The sequence below is a fragment of the Chaetura pelagica genome, unplaced genomic scaffold (genome assembly GCF_000747805.2).
Source record: "Chaetura pelagica isolate M959 unplaced genomic scaffold, ChaPel_1.0 scaffold453, whole genome shotgun sequence".
NCBI classification, from domain to species: Eukaryota; Metazoa; Chordata; class Aves; order Apodiformes; family Apodidae; genus Chaetura; species Chaetura pelagica.
Genome location: NW_009952879.1, coordinates 1,058,008 through 1,074,203, shown reverse-complemented (window position 1 = coordinate 1,074,203; position 16,196 = coordinate 1,058,008). Strand labels below are relative to the sequence as shown.

At 44.9% G+C, this 16,196-nt stretch overlaps 2 protein-coding genes across 2 annotated transcripts in view; one reads left to right on the top strand and one right to left on the bottom strand.

The window, feature by feature from the left end:
* RAB11A (RAB11A, member RAS oncogene family) lies at positions 1–9,223 on the top strand (the record flags this gene model as incomplete). The annotated part of the gene is made up of 4 exons (XM_009995286.1): positions 1–203; positions 1,156–1,349; positions 2,327–2,407; positions 9,008–9,223. Coding segments are annotated over 4 exons (618 nt in total), but the record flags the coding sequence as incomplete, so codon positions are not given.
* A 6,203-nt stretch (positions 9,224–15,426) lies between these two features.
* MEGF11 (multiple EGF-like-domains 11) overlaps positions 15,427–16,196 on the bottom strand; it is a 200,643-nt gene continuing 199,873 nt past the window's right edge. The window contains exon 23 of the mRNA XM_009995285.1: positions 15,427–15,587. Coding sequence (XP_009993587.1) covers positions 15,427–15,587 — 161 coding nt within the window. The remainder of the gene's footprint in view (positions 15,588–16,196) is intronic.

Genomic DNA, 16,196 nt, shown 5'->3' with positions numbered 1-16,196 from the left:
CTTGTAGTTGTACTTATTGGAGACTCTGGAGTAGGCAAGAGTAACCTTCTCTCTCGATTCACTCGCAATGAGTTTAACTTGGAAAGCAAAAGCACCATTGGAGTAGAGTTTGCAACAAGAAGCATTCAAGTTGATGGGAAGACAATAAAGGCTCAGATCTGGGACACAGCCGGGCAGGAGCGATACCGAGCTATAACATCAGCGTGAGTGACTGTTTCTGTGGCTGAAGCTTTTGCTCAAGGGGGTGATTTTGGGCTCTTCAATTCCTCAGAAGCTGCAAACAGGAGGTGTTTGTATTTTAGCATGTAATATCTGCAACCTATGGTGAGAGGAAGCTTAAATATTATTCAGCCCAGATACTTCATATAGTGTGTCCCTGCACAAACTGATTTGCTTAGTGCTCTCATGATACGTAACTGGAGGCATTTCAAGCCTAGAATGTGAGAGCTTTGAGAGACTCATTTCAATGCAAGTGATTGATAAAGTATTATCAAGGAGTTTTTATCAGAGGTAAACTAAGACCAGAAACCCTTCTGTAGCAGCAAGGAAAGACTGCTCACTTTGTGTGCTTATTTAATTGGGAAAAAGCAGCATAGACAAAGCTGGATTTAAGTAAAGCTGGAGGTAGTTGTGGGGTGGTAGAACAGAGTCTGGTTCTTTTTTAGTGTTATTTTGCCTCTCCCTTGTCTGAAAAGATACCAGCTGTGGCCTTTTGTAAAGGGAATAGATCAGGTTGACATTTTTATGATCCAGTGAGTCATTCTAAAGTCTCTTTTATCACCACGAGCTGTGCCCATACTGCACCCACAGTGATGGGTGGGGGAGACTTCTCAGTAATAGATCAAAGGTTGAAGGTGACAGTAACTCCTCACAGACTCCAGAGCTCCATTTTTGGGATCCAGGGTTCTACCCACAACCATGGGGCTTGGCCTATTCCCTAGCCTCAGAGCTGTCCTGCTGCTCTAGTGGCCCTGTGACATAACTCTAGTCTGGATGCTTTACTTCACTGTTTGCTGCCCCACGTACCCTGCTCCTGGATGTTTATTTTTGTAGAGCTGTCTTAGCAATAGCCATTTCCCATTTCTGCACAGTAACTTGTCTCTTTTAATCATGATGTTTCTTGCTGGTTCTCCTCACATGTCTGTTCACCCACAGGTACTACCGTGGAGCTGTGGGGGCGTTGTTGGTCTATGACATTGCCAAGCACCTCACCTACGAGAACGTAGAGCGGTGGTTGAAAGAGCTGCGAGACCACGCTGACAGCAACATTGTCATCATGCTGGTGGGAAACAAGAGTGACTTGCGCCACCTGAGGGCAGTCCCTACAGATGAGGCCAGAGCTTTTGCAGGTTGCTGAACTCAAAATAATTTTATTTTCTATTGCTAACTGTCTGGAGAATGTGTCTGCTCTGTCTTGGCTGCACGAGTGTGTGGGTAGGAGGTAAAAGAGCACTGCTGCTGATCCTCCTCTGTATCACATTCTGGTGTTTGCCTCCATTTAGTTCAGTCAGAAAGGAAGCCTTATGGAACATGCATGCTGGTGTGGTTTCAAGAATCGGCCAGAGGCACTCGAAGATTTCAAACCAGATTCATTCTTTTGCCTGTGCATTGCTTTTCTTGCAGAAACTCTGCCTGTGGCTTTAGGTTGGAGTTTCTTGTATGGTAGTAGCTTTGCACCTGTGTATTCTTTGTACCAACTGATCTGGAGCCCTGCTCAGATGTCTGTGACTGAACAGACTTTCATTAAACTGGCTTTTAACTCTTGTTAGATAATCTTTGAAAAATAATTCTAGTTTCTGCAAATCTTGCATTGTTTTAGGCCAAATTTCTTTCATCCAGGAGTAACTGGTTTCTTACATTAAGGTTTGCTGTAGTTGCTTTTGCAGAGGATCCCTGCCTGCAGGTGGGGGAATATAATTTTCCCTTTTCCTCTGCCTCCCATGTGGCTTCCCCTATTAAATAAGCTGCCATGATATTCTAGCAGGTGGCAGGTGGAGAAACTTTGAGATTCAAGAAAACCCGGGAAGCTTCCTCGCACAATTCTTGTGAGTGCAGCAAGTCCTCACTTTCAGTGTTGCAGGAAGGTGTGCCTCAAAGTAACAGAGCACTGGGCTGAGCCCTGTGCTTGGGGAGGAGGGTAAATTCTAACATTGGTGTTGGATACTGTTGCTTTCAGGTCACCTAAAGGGTGAAAAAACCGCAACTTTTTATACTTGATACCGGTGCATCTCATCAGGAACACCACAAATATAACCTGGTACAGAATTTTTTCCAGATGGCAGAGGTGTAATGTACTGGTCTAATTACAGTATTTCTGTCCACACAGAGAAGAATGGTTTGTCATTTATCGAGACGTCTGCTTTAGACTCTACAAATGTGGAAGCAGCTTTCCAGACTATTCTGACAGGTGAGTCATCCACTGCTTTGTGTTTCAATGGGGAAGGGCAGAAGGCTGCTCAGATATGATGCAAATAGGTATTTCCCTGCCTATTCTTTTAAATTTTGCTATTTAATCATTCTTATCAGCCATAAGATTTGGGGTCCAGTTTCAAAGTGTAACAGTTGGAAGATCAGCCTTGAACCAGGAATGAGTCCTCGTTCACTTTGATCTGCCCAAGTTTTTTAGTCAGCCCAGTCTGTGTTTCAGCTTCACATTTGTGTAAGGTGTAGGGAGTACCCATGGGAGAGAATTGTCTCAGGCAAGCATCAAATTAAAACAGCCAGTGTTTATCAGAGGAAAAGTCAATCTAGTTTGTTTCTGTCTTTATTGGTGACCATAGCAGTTGCCAAGAGAAGGATGAAACAGTAGAGATCCTGTCTTAGAACACTACTGGTAATTTGAGACATAGTGGCTTCTGAGCTGCAGGGTAGTCACTGTCATGGCATTTCATAGTCCTGGCTGGACTTGTGGCCTCTAACGTGATGACAGTGAGTGCTGCATTTCTTAGGCTCTGTGGATAAAGTACTTCCTTTTGGTTGAAACCCTTTATTTAGGTAGACCAAAATTGTTAAAGACTCTGAGACATTCAAGTTGGAGCTATGTGGGAGACCTTAACTTAACCATGGCTTGTAAAGGACGGGGTAGGAATTCACAAATCAGTGTGGAAATGACTAGCTGTCACAGGACACTTGTACTGCTCTGTACCCATCAGCTGTAGCCAGGACACAGTGGGACAACAGTGCTGTGTGGGTTTTTGAGTTTTGTCATTCCCACCTTTTGCAAATGCCCCTCCAAGTCTCTAGTCTGGGTCCTCAGAACACCTGAGACTCCTCTGTTTTGGTGTCTCTCTGTTGTAGCTGTGCCAGGGAGCCTCTAAGTTGTCTGCAAGTGCCTGAAACATGTTTCCCAGTTGCAAATTTAAATTCTCTCCTTCCAAGTGTAGCACATGCCAGGCTACCTCATCTGCTTGGTACGAGCAGCAGCCCCACTTCTGAACTGTGTATCTGTCTTAATGAGATCCCAGTGCTGTGACATTAGCACCTAGCTAGTTTTGATTTTTTTTTTTCCTCTTTGTTAGCTAATTTAGATTTAAAAAAAAAACAACACAGGAAACAGCACTTGCTAGTGATACTGAACATGCAGGTGAGGAGGCAGCTAAGAGGCATCTATTCGGTCCTGGTTCCATTGTGTTTTTTACAGTAGATTATTGGCAGGAAAGCTGGTGTATCCATGTCAGATGAATAAACACTGCATAGGGATGCTTGTAAGCTCACTGCTTCTTGCAATGCTGGGACTGCAACTTGGGTTTGTTTCCTCTTCAGTTGAACCATGTGGTTCCCTTTTAACTTCAGTGTAGTCATTTAGTTGTAACTCAATATTGCACAAATAAAAAAAGAGAAGTTACGTTGGCTTATACATTTACTCCCTATGTGACTAACTATTTATAATGTCAGAGGGTGGATGGCTAAGGAGTGGCAGAATATGATTGTATCTGGGATGCCTGCTGGATTTCCTGTTTCATTCACCTACCTAAAGGCAATCCTGTCAAAATCCTCATGAATTTGGACATGGATTTTTCAGGAGAAAGACATTTTTGTTGCTTACTTGTAACTGCTAAAACCTGACACTTCTTCCTTTATGCATGTGTCCTTGGTAGCCCCTCTCATCTCAGAAGCACCCAGTTTGAATTTTGAGGTCAGATTCTGGCCAGATGTGCTCTGTGTAAAGCAGAACAGCTTTGTTGCATGTGCTTTTGGTTTACAGAGGGGATCAGGGCTCTCAGATGAAGGTTAGTTAATTAGCTTTCATACTCTTTCAGCACCAGCACTAATAAAACAGAGCTGGAAACCTATCAGACGTTGTTTATCCCCTCCCGAGGTGGCTGTCATAGCCAATAGTAACTTATCACCTGATTCCTCCATCTCCTTTTGGACCATTCTGTTCTCTAACAGTGACAGCTGAAGAGGTGGAAAGTTTGCTGCCTGCCCTGGGTGCTGCCTCACTGCCACAGAGCTGTGACACGCTGGGGACATACGGCTGTTGTCATGGGGAAGCAGTTCACCTCCTGGGCACAGGCTGGGCTGTTGCTTTATCTCTCCTCACATGTTTCCAACAGTGCCTTTTATTCCAGAAGTTATTTTGCATTCTCACTGGCAGAGGTTTGATTATTTTTTTCTAGTTGAATTGTTCTGTAAGGGAGAGCAGTCTGTAATGGGAGAACAAGAGATTAAAACTGTGGACAGATTGTTGAGGCTGTTGCTTTTCCACAAACGTTGGTGTTCCCTGCATGTTGCTCTGATATTGTTTTGGGTTCAGAGCTCTTGGGTATGTGGACAGCATTCTTGCTCAGGAGGAACTGGCTCAACTATGCTGGAAGAAACACTTTAGCTGATTAGTGGGCATGTGGCTTGCTCCAGACAGAGCTCCTGTTTCAGGGAGATAAAGATGAAGTAAATAATGCATTAGCAGCAGGTTGGCTCCATCTTGGCTGTGACTGGCATGCTAAGGATGAATGTTCTGCCAATAAACTTCTCGATAACACTTCACAGCTGGCTTTTTCTGTTAATGATTTCTCTTAATGATTTGAAGGAAAGAGGGGAGCAGTCATCTGAGGAATGTCGCTTTCAGAGTGACCTTGCAGAATCCTGAGTAGTCTGTATTTGGCAAGGCTGTCTCCAAGTATGGTGCCTGCAGGTGGAATTCTCCCTGTCCTTTGAAGAAGGAGGTTGCTAGAGCCAGCAGGTTTGCCACAGGCTGCCAGCAGAGGTGTCTGACAGAAGGGGCAGGGCATGCTGCTGCACCAGCTGGGCTGGTATTTGCAGTGCTGGGAACTGCACAGCAGAGACATCCCAGGCTGCTGTAGCAAAACTCCTTTCTTCTCCAGTCCTGTTGAAGCTGGTCTGGCTGGGACAGTGCTGGGAATTTGTAAGTGCTTCCCTTGGAGGTGTAGCTGGGTCTGTAAGGTTATCCACACCTAGATCCTCAGATTAAGCCATTTTGAATGGGTGGCTTTGGGCATGGGAAATATGAATCCATTATAGTTCATACTGCCTAAGTATGTGATTTGCTGTTCTTACAGGTGGAAGAAGGGGGAGAAAGCTTTTCTTTCTTCTCTCTGTATCATGAAGGACTTTTAGAGGATGGTATTTCTTAAATTTAGTGGGCTTTCTGTCCCGCTGTGGTTTCCAGATGAGACTTTGGGGACCTTTTCTTTCCTATTGCTCAGAGTAGTGGTCCCTATCCAAATTCTTCTGTTGTAGGATGTCTAGATTTCAAGGACTGATTGTTGTGCACACAAAGCTGCTTTGTATCATCTGGCAAATAGGAGAGACTGGTATTACAATCCTAGCCACTCTGAGCATTCATAGCAGGATAAAACATCCTTAAAGTAAACTGGAGTCTGCCTCCATTCCCTGCCCAGCTCTGTGCTGTCTCTGTTCCTGTGCTGCATTTTGCTGCCATTTCATCTCAAAGGAATCCCATCTCCAAGGAAACAACATTGCAGAGCATCAATGTAAAAAAAAAAATAAATAAAATCCTGGGATTTCCTCTTTTGTTGGCTTTGTGCACCTGAAAAGGAAAGAAACGAATGCAGGCTGAGCAGACAGGGACTGGACATGGCCCTCCTAGGCAGCAGTGACACTTGTTCCCAGCTCTTACAGTGCAAGGCCTGTCTCATGCAGTGACCAATTATGCAGTGATGCATTCTGCTGAATGTGCTCCTCATAAGCTCTCATTCAGTTACTGAGCACAGCATAAAGTGTAGTGTCTTCATTAAAAAGCATGTCTTCATTAGCCTGGCATGCCCTGGTGCACACCAATTTCAGTGCAGGCTTTGCTGCTGGGTGTTTTGCCCTGGTGAGAGCAGGTTTAAGCTGTTCCCACCTCCCCTTTCATGCCAGCAGGGAAAGGCAGGCTTGAGGCATTTAGGCTTCCATTTAGGGCAGTGCTCTGTGGCTGCACAAAGGTTTGTGCTGCAAAGGAGGGCAAAGGGACAGTGAGCAACAATCCTGGGGCTGCTGCAAGGTGATCCAACAGCACAGCTGCTAAACATGCTTGCAGGCCTGCTGGGGAGGCTGTGGAAATGGAGATCATGGGAATATGGTCCCAGAGTCAGAAGGGGTAGACAGAGAAATCAGTACTGTTAAGGATGCTTTTAAGGCTTCAGGGCTGTTTGCTGAAGAGGAGGATGCTATACAGAAGGCGTCCTGCTGTGAGTCCTTGCCTGGTGAAGGAACTATATGATGGCTTGTGTTAGGGACTAGTCTGAACTTGACCAGGAAGTTCTCTGGAAAACAGAATTGTGCTGCTGAAGGTGCTTTTACGGTTTGCAGTAAAAAAGGTGGGCAAGTGCCTTCCGTTGAATAGGAACAGGCAGTTTTCTGCACTTGGAAGTGAACTGACTGCTCTGAGCTGGGGCAGGGCTGTGGAGCAGCAAACTTGTCCTGAGGAATGCAGAGCAGCTCTCTTCCAGCTGTGCTCCTCCCACCTCTGCTCACAGGCTTTCTGCTGAGCAGTGCTGAGTGGCCTGCCACAGGGCGAGGCTGATCTTTATCTGCAAATTCTCACATGGGATTGCCGGTTGCTTTAGACATCTGATTTCATGGGATTCACTGAACTTGTGAAGTTACTTTTGCCTAAGATTGCTGGAAAGAAGAGTGAACTCAAGAAAGGGTGAAATCAGAAAGTCCTTTTACGTGTGCAGCTCTTTTTGTTCCCTCTGTGACTTGATCTGTAGCTGAATGTAGCTGTAAAATCCAGTTTTCAGAACACTTTATCCTTGTCTGAGTCTGAGCTGTCAGTTGGGAGGCCCAACAGGCAGCTTCTTTCCAAAGTCCACTTGCAAAGACTCATGTCACTTACACAGTCCAGCACAGCATCTATGCAAGAGATTTTTATTTTGCCAGCAGCCCTGTGGGTGCACGCAGCCGTGCTCTTGCTCTTCCTGGGGAGCACCTGGCATCTGTTTGTGTTGGCAGCTGAAATCAGAATAGGTTTGTTGCATCAAGGGCAAGATTTTCAAGCCTGGTTTGTCAGGGATCCCTTTGAGCTCCTCGATGCCATTTCTTCTCATTGTGGTAAAAGCAGACACTTAGCTGTGTGATCAGTTCTTGGCAGCAAAGAGGACCTCTCTGCACAGGATTGCTCAGTTTCCAGTACTGAAATGATGTCAGGATGTGAACTAAGCTGCAGCTCATTAAAATTCTAAACAAAAGCTACTCACTAATGACAAATTGCTGGTGGAAAAGACATGTCTTGTTTTGGGGTCAGGCGAGGTGTGTGTTTGGACAGTCATTATCCAGCTCATAAGAGACTTGAGACCTCCAAAAGAACCTGGACCTTTGCTTTGGTTCACCAGGGTTGTTTGTGAGCTGGGCTCTTCCCTGCATTGCTCTGCAGGAGGATGAAGTACAGACACCATCTTCTGCAGCCTGGGCTTATCTGAAACCTTCCAGCAGGGCAGTGACCTGGAGCCTGCAAAGTGGGTGTGGGCATCAACTCCCTTCTCTCAGGGATTCCCCTGCTTGGTGGTGCTGGTATTTGCTGCCAGCAGGCTTCTCTGGTGTGCAATGCAGAAGATGTGAGGCTGTCCTTTCAGGGTCAGCTTCTTGCTGAATTTAAAGCACTTTCAAACGTGTTAAACTGAGGTTTAAAACTCAAATTTGCAAATGAATTCCCCATGTTCTATTTTCGTATCCTTTATTTCTTTTCTGGGGGTGAAGTGCTACACATGCTGTATTCTTTTCTTCTGCGCAGCTGAAGGAAGTGCTTTTGTAGCTACTCTGGGACAATTTGTGTCCAGCATGCACCGTTGGCCACTAACAAAATCCGAGGAAGCTGGGCTAGGCTTCAGTGCAGGTGTGCAGCATTCCCCACTTGGCAGCGTGCTGGGAGAGGCACAGCCAGTTAACCTGTGCTCTCTTGATTTATGCTGGAATTCCTTCATCTGCAGCTCGTGTTTCTTCTCTGTGATTTTGAAGTTTAGCTGCACTAACACAGCAAATTTTGTAGGGGGTTTGTGTGCTGCTTAAGAGGCTGAGTCTCCTGTCTTGGGCCCCAATATTCAATCTTTCCTGAAGATTTAAAACTGCTTGGGTGGTAGACAAGCTAGTGGATGTGATAGGCATGCTGAGAGAGAGAAGTTGTCCTTGCAGTCCTATCAGAGAAAGAAACTTTCAGTGGCTCTTTTTAATCCTGCTGTTGTCTGTGGGTATGTCAGCAACCAACCACTGTCCTCAGAACGTTAGGAACCATCACAAGGAATTGATGGGGAACATAGCTTCTGATTCCTAGCAAAAAAACCCTGTGAATTCTGGGCATTTACTAGCACTTACCTCAAGGGGAGTAAAACAGTTGTTAAAAAATTAATTTCTTTTGCAAAAAATACAAATATTTTCTTTCCTGAATATAGAAAACATCACAGTTGAACTTCTTGTGAACTCTTCTGTACATGACCTATGTAGATCCAAATCTTTATATATTTTATGCCTGGTTTCTCCCAGACTTAACTTTCTGGTGGTGTCTTGCTGCTGTACACGTAATGACAAGCTTTTTCTCATCTTCCAGAGATCTATCGTATTGTTTCCCAGAAGCAAATGTCTGACAGACGTGAAAACGATATGTCTCCAAGCAACAATGTGGTTCCTATTCATGTCCCTCCAACCACTGAAAACAAACCAAAGATGCAGTGCTGTCAGAATATATAGAATTGTTCATTCTTTCCTAAAAGGCTGTGTATATTCCCCCAGGTCCAAGATTTAAATATATTTGTAATTCTCATGGTTGCTTTCTTGTGTTTAGTTACTGCTTATTCCTTCTGAATTTCTCCATGTCTTAAAACACTTTAATTTCAGTGTTTATGAATCTGTTGCTTCTGTGTGGCTGCAGTATTTTCCCAACACCGACTTGTCGGTTTTGGGTCAGTGAATTGGATGGAACTGATCTGATCTTTGCAACATGATGCCTGCTAGTTAGAGCACAGACACCTCTAGTGAGCACTTGGAGATGTTATTATGATCCTCTCTAAACAATTACTGTCAAGTTAACTAGGAAAGTATCTCTGGGCAGGACAATCTTTCCTTGTCTTAAGGTGTTGTACACTGCATCTAAGGCTTGATGAAGTGCCCCTTGCTCTGAAGTGCAATTTTAATGTAAGTTAAATGTGTTTGGCTGCATCTTCAGATTGCCAAGTTTTTTAATAGAATATTATGGGGGAGAAAAGAGAATTTTTTGCAAACCAGCAGCAGGGTTCTTGCTTCCTGTGAATGGGCTGTTGTGGCTTGGCACCTGCTGCAGGGGAGGTTGTGATGTGAGGCACAGCTGCTGGGAGGCTGGCCAGGGAGATGCTGGTGGGACTCCGTGTGAGCTGCCTCTTGTGAAGGAAGCCAAAGCACAAGCTGTGTAACTGATGAAGGGTCACTCCAACACTGGAACTTGCAGCATGGTTTTGTGCTGCCTGAGACTTGGCCTCCACAGTGCTGGTGGTATCAGGATTGGAGGATGCTTTTTTTTCTTTCATGGCACACAGACTTGAAGGGGTTTGTCATGTATGACATATCACATTTATTAATACATGCCATGTTTATTAATCACATGCTTGACTTGATGAATCAATAACTTCCACAACCTGGCCTTAGTTTTCCATTCTGTTTCATCTGGTATTTTTAAATTATTCCAGTGATTTGGTAATTTTTTTTTTTAACAAAAACATCTGGAGTAGTTTTCATACTGGATGCCTTTCTTTTTGTGCTCTGTTGCTCCATACAGATCCTCTTTGCTCAGCTTGTTCAGGGATACATGACCTGTGCCTTCTGTCGCTGCACTCGCTGCTTGGCACCCTCTGCGCCATTCCCAGACACGCCTTGGAGACTGAGGCTTGGGGCTGTAGGCACTGCATTTCGACAGTATTTAAGAGCTGTTTGTTGTATAAATGCCTGCAGTTATTTATACGATGACAGGGAAGTAGTTGATTGTAGGGGTTGTTGCTCAAACTCTGATCTGACCCACTTGGAACAGCCAAAGCTGGGTAGGCTCCACCAGCTGCGTTCCGTACCCAACCTTTCTGTCCTGCGGTGCTCATGATGTGTAAGGCACACGGAAGGCATTGCTGTAGTCAGTCACTTGGTTTGGTGTTTTGTTGTTTTTTTGGTTTTTTTTTTTTAAATCCATTTCTCCTCCTAGTATTAGTTCTGAAGATGCTATTTTGATCTGTTTGTAAATTACTTTGTATTTTATGCATGTACTGTACTTTGATTTGTTATTTTTTTAGATTGATTTAAAATATATTCATCCATGATTCTAATAAAGAATTACAGGGGACTACTCAGTATGGCGTTGGGTGCACTTTCTGGGAGAACTGGGATTTTGCATGAAGGTTTTTTATGTACTGGAAGCTCATCAGCTTCTTGGAACAGGCTGTGAAGAGAGTCTGAAGTGGAAGTACCCCCCGAAAAGGAACTGAAAGGGTCGTGTAAGGCAGTTGCTTTCTTTGCTCAGGACAGGCCTGCAGCTTTTGGGGGTTGCTGCAGCCACAGCCACGGAGTCTGGCAGCTTCAGGGAGCTGATGCTCTGAAAAGTCTGTGAGGTTTGCTCTAGTCAGACCCCTGCATGGCTTTTACAAACCTGTTTGGTTTTTTTTCCACATTATACCAGTGAGAAGATGCTGTGGAACAGCAAAACTTTCTGCTACAGGAAATGATTTAAGCTTTTTGATCCCACCTTGGTGTCCTGCTGCAGAAGTGGTGCAGAGGAGCCAGCCTTCCTGTGAGGGTTGTGTGTGGTGTCCCTGGCTGCAGGAACAGTCACACAGAGGCTGTGAGGTAGTGCTGGGGGCTCTGGGGACAAAGACGATTTGGGGCCTTTTAGCATTGCAGGCATCTGAGGATGAGGTGTAAGGCTGGGCCCTTTCTTGCTGCAGGAGCTGCTCCCTGAGCTTTTTCTGGCCAGACTGGAGCATATATTGGAATTAACAAAATTAGTGGGGTGGCCAGCTTCTAAATTTGTCAACTAGAAATGCAGGATGAGTTTCTCTTTGCTGCCTTTTCTGACTCATATAAGCAGGCAGCTTGACTCAGCCATCCCATCAGTTTTGGATTTTGCTTGATTTTTCTAAGACTTCCTTTGGCAGCAGATGCCCCCACAGTGAGGCCGGGGGGGCACAAAGTGCTGTGGGAGCTGAGCCCTCCCTGCCCCACACAGGGTCTGCACGTGTGCCTGGTCTTCCTTCCCCTGTTTAATCCTGGGCAGCTGTGAAAGGGCTACATACGCTGTTAGACAAAGTAAGAACTATTTATATTTCTCCCCCCACCAGAACTTTTAAAACTAATAATAAAAAAACAGGCCTTAGATAACACTGTGCAAAAACTGATTTGTACTTACTGCTGTAGCAGGAAATCTAGAGTTGTCATGCAGTAGTTTGTGAAGCCTTCATAAGCCGTCGACTTCCTAAAGCAGAATCAAATGGTGTATGTGCAGAGATGTAACTTCTTACCCATCACAGCTTCACCTCCTGTTTCATGATTTTGTACTGCTTGTTCCTGACTAAGCACTGCAGTGCTGTGCATCCCGGCTGGCCCTGGCCTGGGTAACACTCCTGGGACAAGAAGGTTCTTCCCAAAGAGCTCTGGGAGAGATAATGCAAGATGTGATTCTGTCTGAACACTGACCCCACAGAGCATTGTTCCCTTTCAGCTGCTGATTAATCATTCCTTTCTGCAGCTGGCATTCTTTCTGGATGGAAATGTCTTTTCTCTGCTATTAGGAGACAACTGATTAGAACAGATACTGCTTCTGGGCCTGGAATGAGCTTGCTGAGTTTCTGGGAACTCCGTATAATGCTGCAAAATTTGCTTTACTTGCCAAAAGCTTTTGCTGTAATTTGCGTATTTGAAAGTCCCAACCTTAACAATGCTGAAGCTACTCAGCGAGGACCAGTGGCTCCTGCGTATGGTGGAAGTTGAGGTTCTGACTCTTAAGCAGAAAGGACATGGAATTGATCTGATTTAAAGACACTTTATTAAGCCGTAATTACTTATTCTCTCAGTTCAAACCTGATGAATTTCCAGCCTTAAATAGCTTATTGAGTGTTGCTTGTCAAATAAGAAGATTACATGCTGGCCTTTAGTTAACAAGAGTTTTAGAAATATAAAGCACAAATATTGAAAGAGCCTCAATGTGTAGCAGTCTGCTGTGCTGCCTGGAAGTCAGTTACTCTGCTGGAGTTGCTGCTGCAAAGCTGTGCTTGGCATTTATTGATGAGGTTCCCTAGGGGCACCCTTAAACCTGCTGAGGTGGCTGCCATGTGTCCTGTCCCATTGCTACTGGGTGCAGTAGGTAACTGCTGGCTTGTGTCCTCCAGTGCCCACCTGGAGGCACAACCCTGGTGGCATCGAGCACTGTCACAACACATGCTGAAATGCATCACGTCGTTTGTGCATCCTCAGGACCTCTCTGAGGTTAAATGTCTGGGGAAGGAGCACCTGGAGGAGCTGCGAGAAAGAGATGTAGGATCCCAGTTACGGTTTGTTTTAAAGCTGAGCCTTATTCCAGATTAACTCCAAACTGCAGCCTGAGTTACAGCATTGTGCTTTGGGAGAAATCCTGCAACTTCTGCCTTGTGAGCCTGATGCCTGTGGGGTTATTTTTGTAGGGGACAGCCCCTTCATGACCAGTCCCTGGAGAGCTTGGACCTGAACATAGGCTGGAAGTTTTAGTCTGCAAATGAGCACGTTTGAGAAATGCACTTTGAGAGAAATTAAATTTATTTTGTACAAGGTAGAATACCTTTGCACAGTGAACAAATATATTACAAATCTGTCTTGCCTTAAAAAAGTATTGCCATTTGGGTGGCCTGTTTCCTAAGCTAATGCTACTGTACAAGAAGGTGGTACTTTTTTTTGTTGGTTTTGTTTGCTTTTTTCCTGTTAAGCTCTATGCACATGGTTGCATTTGGTTTGAAAAATCCAGCTTTGAGGGGAAAAAAAAAAAGAAGGAACTGAGCATATCCCTGCTCTCTGGAATCTCATGGCAAATGTTACAGCAACACACACTGGTCAGGCTGGCAGCTGAGACTGCTTGTGCTGGGTATCAAGGTAGGTCTCTGACAGAATTCCTTATTGAACTGCCTTTCTCTTGATACTTCTGAGGTAAGTCTTTCTATTCATGTACATAAAATATATTCCTACTGGCCCTACAAAATAATTGCTTGCATCTCAAATAAGGCTTTCCTGGAAAATAAAACTGCTATTGCTGATCAGTCACTGCCCCCATGCACACATGCAGCATCCATGTAGCTACTTAGGCATCATCATCCAACATAAGACTCTGCTGCTCTGAAAGGCTGGGGGATCTCTGGGCTCAGCTCCAGCACCTCTCTGCAGAACTCCTGCTTTGCACAGAGGGGTGCAGAGCCAATCCCCCCAGCTGGAGGGGTCCCAGCTCTCCAGCAGTGCTCAGCTGGGGCTCCCTGAGCCCTGGTGTCTGGTGTGGCAGCTCCCCCAGGGCTGCAGGGCTGCCGAGAGGGGGGTTCCATCCCCGAGGTGAGGGCTGATGCCTAGGCTGACTGGGAGCTGGGATTAAGCTGCTGCTCCAGAGTTGGAAGGCTGCTGTGGCCAGTCCCCCAGACCAGCAGGTTACTGGGGTGATCATGCTTGAGCAAACTGGTTGGTGCTGGGTTCGGTCTCTTCTCCTTCCATCAGACGGGTGAATGTGCAACAGAATATTTTTTTTTGTTATATATTTCAGAGGCAATCAGCTTGTTACTTCCATGTTTGCCTAATAAAATTACATACTTAGAATCAATACTATTTCATGCTCAAAATCTACAAGGAACTGCTTAACAGCAAGTATTCTACTTTCTAGGTCAGTAAAGATAAAAAAAAAATACTCATGGTGACTTAGTCCCAAACTTTACCATGAGCCAACTCCTTGGTAGTTTTTTCACAAATGGCTGAAAATGAAAACTCTGTTTCAGCTCAATTTAATAACATTTCAGGCAGAATTATCAATGGATAAGGTTGCGCTACATGGTAATGCATATGAAATTAAAGGGTGTTGTAAATGACATGCTGTGAATTGTGATGAGATGGGTTGTAGAGATGGACTAAAGAAGCCAACATGTCTCAGCTAGAGCAAAGAAATCCAAACCAGATCTGTGCAAAACTGCAGTGTCCCAGGGAAGAAGATGAAGGTGCATCAGTTGATACCGCCTGACAGATAGGGTGGATGTCTCTAAGAAAATAGAGATTTATAAGGAAAATTAAAGATGATCTGTGACAAAGTATTTTGTAGCTTGTTGAAAGCGTGGTAAGCTGAGTGTGAGACTCATTGTTGAAACTCAAGTCGTTAGCAAAGACCAGTGAACATTTGCCAAGATGTTACATTTAAAAAATGGCACAGAATGTGTCTGTGCTCATATTCCTCAAATACCCTGGTACTGAAAATAATGATGAAAATTTTAATGCTAATTACCAAGCATGATCTTGCACATGATGATAGCAGTAAATGAGGCTTCCAGTGAAATGACACATTTCCCTGCTTTTGGTCAGAATGATGTCTATTTCCATGAGAAAGATGTAAAATATATTCCAGCGTATTCATAGACACCTTGTTCCTAACAGTAAAAGGTTCCTTGATGCAGTTGGTAGAATTTTACATTCTACTTAGCATGTTTTTGTGTTTTATTTTACAGCAAAGCCAGGGTTAGAATGCACACCTTGGAGAGTTTGTGCCTGGAGCAAAGCAGACACCTTCCTGGGGGTTATGTACTCCAGTCTGTGTGGAGGAGGTTCTCATTATTTCCTGTTACCCATAGAAAAATGTCTTTATAAATAACATCATGCAGCAGTTGGCCCAAGCTGATGTTACATTAGGTCCTTGTGTAAGACAGCCTGAAGTCCCGTCAGCTTCCTGCAGCACAGAAAGGGATTGTCCTCTTCTGCATCCTCAGAGTCTGTTTGCAGCACAGTGCACCAGTTCAGTTCATCCCTTTAAGACTGCTTGTCCCAAGATGGCCCGTGTGTCGGGCTGTGCCTTATGGGGAGGAGGTCGTAGTGACCAGGAATGTGACTGTTCCTAGGCAGGTCGTATGGATTTTGGAGGTAACTGGCACTCCGACCATGGGGGTCTTGGACCACGCTGACAGTGGGCTCTGGGAAGCAAAGAAAACTGAGTTACCAGCTCTAGCAGCACTCCCCAGACTAATTACTTTGCTTATGTCTTTTGTCCTAAGCACAGAAGACCAGCTTCCCCAACCATCTCTTTACCTCACATTTTTATCCCCACCTCCCAGGGCTTTTCTCCCCAAACCAACATGCTCATGCACAGACCCCCTCCCCCCAAGCCAGTGTCTCCCTGCACCGTGCCCAGTTGCTACTTGTGAAAGGAAGAAAAATCAGCATCTACAATGGAACCACCAACTGTTGGGATAGACCTGCAGCTGCCTGCCCTGCTCACCAACTTCGTAGATGTTCTTATTGGCGGTCGATGAAGTTGGCATTTCTGAATATGGGGATTCCCTGTGACCAGGTGACTTCATTTCCACGTAGCTGCTCTCGGAGTGTTTGCATGTTAAAATGGGGGGGTCTTTGATGGTGGCATATGGGTTTTCACTGCTATTCAGAGAACAAGTGCTGGAGCTGCACACAGATTCTTTCATATAATCTGTAAAACAAGAGCAGAGTGGGTATGTTAAGAGTTGTTTGCTTGTTTAGGTTAATTACAACTGAACCTTTGCAGGAAGGGGGTGGGGGCACAAGGG